This window comes from Monopterus albus, unplaced genomic scaffold (genome assembly GCF_001952655.1).
Source record: "Monopterus albus unplaced genomic scaffold, M_albus_1.0 scaffold99.1, whole genome shotgun sequence".
In the NCBI taxonomy this organism is placed as follows: domain Eukaryota; kingdom Metazoa; phylum Chordata; class Actinopteri; order Synbranchiformes; family Synbranchidae; genus Monopterus; species Monopterus albus.
In genome coordinates this window covers 215,122-220,015 of record NW_018127979.1, presented here as the reverse complement: position 1 = coordinate 220,015, position 4,894 = coordinate 215,122, and the positions used below count along the sequence as shown (strand labels likewise).

Below are 4,894 nucleotides of genomic sequence, written 5' to 3'. Positions count from 1 at the left end.
ACACACACACACACACACACACACACACACACAGAGACATAGAGACACACGGGGAGGCAGGCTCTGGGTTCTCCGTTTCACTGAGTACTTCTGAAACGGACAGACTTTAGTTTTTACTGAGTTTCTCTTCTCTTCCTCAGTTTCATCACTTCTGTCAAAGAAGCCCGGAGCGTCGCGCGCTTCTGGGAGCCAGCTCTCACGCACAAGACGGTTAACGGTCCTTTAAGGAGCAACAGGCGGACTCAGTACCAAGTCAGACCGGCAGTAAGGAGGATATACCGGAGAGTTTGGGAACACACACTGCGGCTTTTTTTTTTTATTCTGCCTGCCCGCTACTGGTTCAACATCTGCCTGGTACCCACTGGAGCCACAGTCAGAACCGGGATATCTGCTGCCCTGGCGGTACAGTAAAATCCTCATTAGCTAGAGCCGAAACGATGACCATTAGTTGGTTAATATGTTAGTGACATATTAAGCAAAGTTGTCAAGCTTAACAACACTGGAACATTTTATTCTTCTTATTCTTCAATAGGGGATTTTTTGTCTTAGATTTAATAAAGAGTCACTGTAGACATTTTAAAGACAGAGCCATTAACTGATCAATCAAAATTAACTGATTAAGTGTAGCCCAGCCTCTCTTTAGTGATGAAACCCTCATTAAATCATTTATTTGAGTCAAAGAATCAGATATTAAAATGCTCAATTTCATACAGACATCCCGTTCCATTAGCTAACTTTGACAGGGCCAGAGAAAGAAATTTGGGGGTCCTGGGCAAATTGTAATGGAGGTCAATTCGTTTTCTTACAGATTGGGCCTAATTTCAGGCCAAAGTTTAAAATCTTCAGTCTGGTGAAACTGGAGACTATAAAACTATAAAACCAGGTATGCTTAACTAAAGTTCCACTTTCTGTTTATGCACCATGAAGCGTTTATAAACTGTAATACACAAGTCCATTTATAAACTGCTATTTGGCATATTTGCTTAAAAGAAAAACCCAATTATCAAAATAGTTATGTCCATCGACTAATCTACTAAACATGACTTAAGCATACCATATATGATGTCTACACTGAGCACAATAATGAACTTGTTTTTTTTATGTTTGCACCTAATAAGAATATTCAAAACATTGCCTGTTATTTTAGATGAATTTCCCAAAATTCATTTTGATTTATTTGACATATTTGGATACTTTTGGATTTCCACTAAAGTTATATGTAACTTTTGTGTTGCTTTTCTGGATTTAATGTTTGTTCTGATAGTGTGTATTGATTATTGATTGGTGTCTTTCTGGTGTCTTGCAGCTTGTCCTCCATCATGTGGCCCTCAGCCATTAGCGTGTGGGCATGCTGTAGTCTGATCCTGGTCCTGGGCCTGGTCTGTCCTGCAGTAGGGTACAGTCTGGATCAGGACCACAGTCTGGAGTTCAGTGGTCCTCCTTCCTCCATGTTTGGATATTCTGTTTTGCTGCATCGTCACAGAGGTCACCGCTGGTCTGTATCTATACTGATGATCTGATATTGATCTGTGATTGATTGTCTGTTAACCTGCTATTGATTCTCTATTGATCCTCAAATGATCTCTTGCTAGTCATCTATTGATCTGTTATTGATCCTCAATTGATTATCTGTTAGGATACTATTGACCCTCTATTTATTCTCTAGCCCGTCTCTTAATCCACTATTGGCTGGAAATTAATAATATTTTGATCTACCTGTGATCTGCTATTGAGCAATGTATTGATCTACCTTTGAAACTATTTACAGTATCTGAGCTCTATCTCTTGTTGATCCTCTGATCATCAGTTGATCATCTATTATTGGTGGACTGACAGAGGATGCTGTAAATAATAAATAATAAATTCATGTTTTATTTGTCATCTTGTAGGAATTTTGAAATTATGCATGAGTTTATGTGTGTTATATTCTACATCAGGAGATCTAGTTGTGATCTTGCCACTGATGGGTAGCGACAAGTGATGAAGAGAGCTTGGCTCCTGTCACCACCCTAGAAAATAACATACTGGATATTACACTTCAAAGCATTATGGGGGTTCATAAAACTGCTGATGAGTCCCCTAAGTCATGAACTTTGTCCTTAACAATAAATAACTGCTGCCCTCATAGAGCTGTACAGATTAGTAAATTTAAATTCATCGTAACAGAAAGAGAGTGTGTGTGTGCGTGTGCATGCTAATTATCCAGTTCTTGTCAGTGACAGAAGCTCTTTGATGCTGTACACACACATGCCATTCAGACACTGAACAGACAGGAAGACAGATCCTAACTGCCTCTCCCTGTCTCTCTACCCCCTCCTCCCCCGTCACTCTCAGGTTGGTGGTTGGAGCTCCAGTAGCAAACTTGTCCACCAGTCCTTTGCTTCAGTCTCCAGGAGCTGTTTACTACTGCAGCATCACTGCTGAGTCTCGCCAGTGTCACCTCATGCCTGCTGGTGTGTTTCTGTCTCTCTGTGTTTGTCTATTATTAAGTCTTTCCTCCAGGTCATGAAAGTTCTAAAGACATGAGAGAGAATCAGAGCTCTGTGCACCAAACAGCTCATGCGTTGTCCACTGAAACAAATTACCTTTTTTTTTTTGCTCGGTGCCAAAAGTCCAGCAAAGCTGTGTTCAGACTGATATCAGTGTTATGTCATAGAATACAGCCTCCATCACCTCCACTGGATTGCTGCTGCAGAGGCTCAAAGTTCAGGGATGTCTGGCAGAAAGGTTGATCCTGGGTCAGCCTCGGTCAAATATCTGCACATACCAGGTGTAAAACCTTGTTGTTTGTAATTCTACTGCTTACCTTGCAATTGTGGAGATGGAGGATAAAATGACGCTGATGCTGATGTTGCAGCAGTAACCTTTCATTTAGTGTCTGTTATGGATCATAGATCTATTACTCAGGCAGGAATGACATGTTGGTATTTTCTTAACCTGGATGCAAAAGTCTTGCTTTCCTCATGAGACATTTCCATGGGGTTCACCGTGTTAACACAATCAGCTGGTCAGTCATGGCCTTTAACAGTAAAACACCACTGAATTACCTGTGAAGGCTGCAAGTGTGAAGCAGTGTAAACATTTAATATGTGTGTCTGTGTGTGCGCAGATGTACAGACTTGTGGAAAAACATGTGAAGCTGAGAGTGATCACCAGTGGCTGGGAGTCAGTCTGTCCAGACAACCTGGAGACAACGGACATGTCCTGGTAACACTCTTGCTCTCTCTCATATAAATGTCATAACAGCAGTTTGACACTGTCAGACCATTAACTTAACACTTTCAACACTGAAGTCTGAACTGACTGCCATCAGTCACTTAAAGGCAGCAGCACAAGGTTATTGTCAGTAATGAGTTTATGTCACATTGTTTGTGTGTTGCATGCTGTGTATGTATCTAGGCGTGTGCTCACCGTTGGAAGAATGTCTTCTACTCAAGGAAGGACGGCATGAACAACAAGCTGCCCAATGGAGTCTGTTTTCACTACAGTAGCAACCTGAGAGATGCCAAAACCTTCATCCCCTGCTACAGAGGTGCACACACACCCACCCACCCACACACACACACACAGACTGTGTAAGTATTGGGTCAATTTTTAAGTTGTGCCTATACCTCCACATTATCTCTTTAAGGAATTTGAGTGATTTTGTGAGTGGTTTAAATTAGGTCAAAAGCCCCCAAAACAGCACTAGGCTGTGAAGCAAACCTGTCAAAGCAGCCAAACCACATTACTATAGCTTCCACACATGATGCACACTGGCCCAAAAAGCATTATTCTCATAGAGATTAAGTGGAAAAAGAACAGCTGTAAAATGGTGAATACATTTTTTTGAGTATCATAAGGCTGTGAAGTGACTGTTTTTATTATCAGAATTGTATTTATTGGGTGCAATACCATTTGGAAAGTCTAGTTTAGCCATAGGATATTTTTATTTTATCCCATTCATGTGTGCGTGGAGCTAACCGGAAGTCACCGGGCCCAAAAATGTGGAAGCATGTGGAACATTCTGGTAATTTGGCTGGAATCTGGAAGCATGACAATTTTTTCAGAGTATGTGCCAGTGAGTGGCTTTCATAGGCATGAATAGGCGCCTTCTAGCAATGCTGCATCTGGTCCTCCCTTAATACATTCATGGGAAAAATGCAATACCCCCAACTTTCCCCTTTCTTGGCTTACATAGCCAGTGCTACTTTGTTGATTCTGTTGCCATCCAAAGTAAGACGATGATCAATGTAGAAACCTCTGAGGCTTTTCAGGCTTCCATAGAAATCAAGCTGTGTGTTTTATTAAAGCTGGTGGAGCAAAACCATGTATATCTCAAAGCAGATAAGTCCAATCCTCAAAGTCCTACAATACCACATCCTTTAGCTAAAGCTAAGCTAACTTGTTCTTTTACTACTGTCTGAGCCACGTCCTCAGGTTGTCCTCCACTGAGAAGCCAGAGGTGTGAATCTGCTTGGCATTTTGGGGATTTTTTTTTTTTTTTGCCTAGATCTAAATGAGAAGATCAGTACAAGCCTCATGGTGTTGTAAAAGTATCTTAGCACAAAGACTGGAAACAGGGGACAACAGCTAGCCTGGCTGTTTGTTTCTGCCCATGTGTTGAATGAAAGTGCAACTTTCACTCTTTTTCACTCTCTACCATCTCCTGGGGGAGACATACACAGATCAGCCATAACATTATGACCACTGAAGTGAATAACACTGATTATCTTGTTACAGTGGCACTTGTCAGTGTGTGGGGTTTATTAGGCAGCAAGTGAACATTCGGTCCCCAAAGTTAATGTGTTGGAGGCAGAAAAATGGGCAAGTGTAAGGATCTGAGTGACTTTGACAAGGGCCAAACTGTGATGTGAGATGACTGGATCAGAGCATCTCCCACCCTGCAGGTCTT

The 4,894-nt window shown here is 41.5% G+C and overlaps 1 protein-coding gene across 2 annotated transcripts in view; it reads left to right on the top strand.

Moving 5' to 3' along the window:
* The first annotated feature begins 42 nt into the window (after positions 1-42).
* itga4 (integrin alpha 4) overlaps positions 43-4,894 on the top strand; it is a 27,461-nt gene continuing 22,609 nt past the window's right edge. Inside the window, exons 1-6 of one of the 2 annotated variants that reach the window (XM_020609464.1) lie at positions 43-402; positions 809-883; positions 1,307-1,495; positions 2,335-2,453; positions 3,110-3,207; positions 3,400-3,532. In XM_020609464.1, the coding sequence (XP_020465120.1) occupies positions 1,320-1,495; positions 2,335-2,453; positions 3,110-3,207; positions 3,400-3,532 (526 nt within the window). In that variant the 5' untranslated portion in view covers positions 43-402; positions 809-883; positions 1,307-1,319. The remainder of the gene's footprint in view (positions 403-808; positions 884-1,306; positions 1,496-2,334; positions 2,454-3,109; positions 3,208-3,399; positions 3,533-4,894) is intronic. The other variant, XM_020609463.1, reaches the window with a different exon arrangement.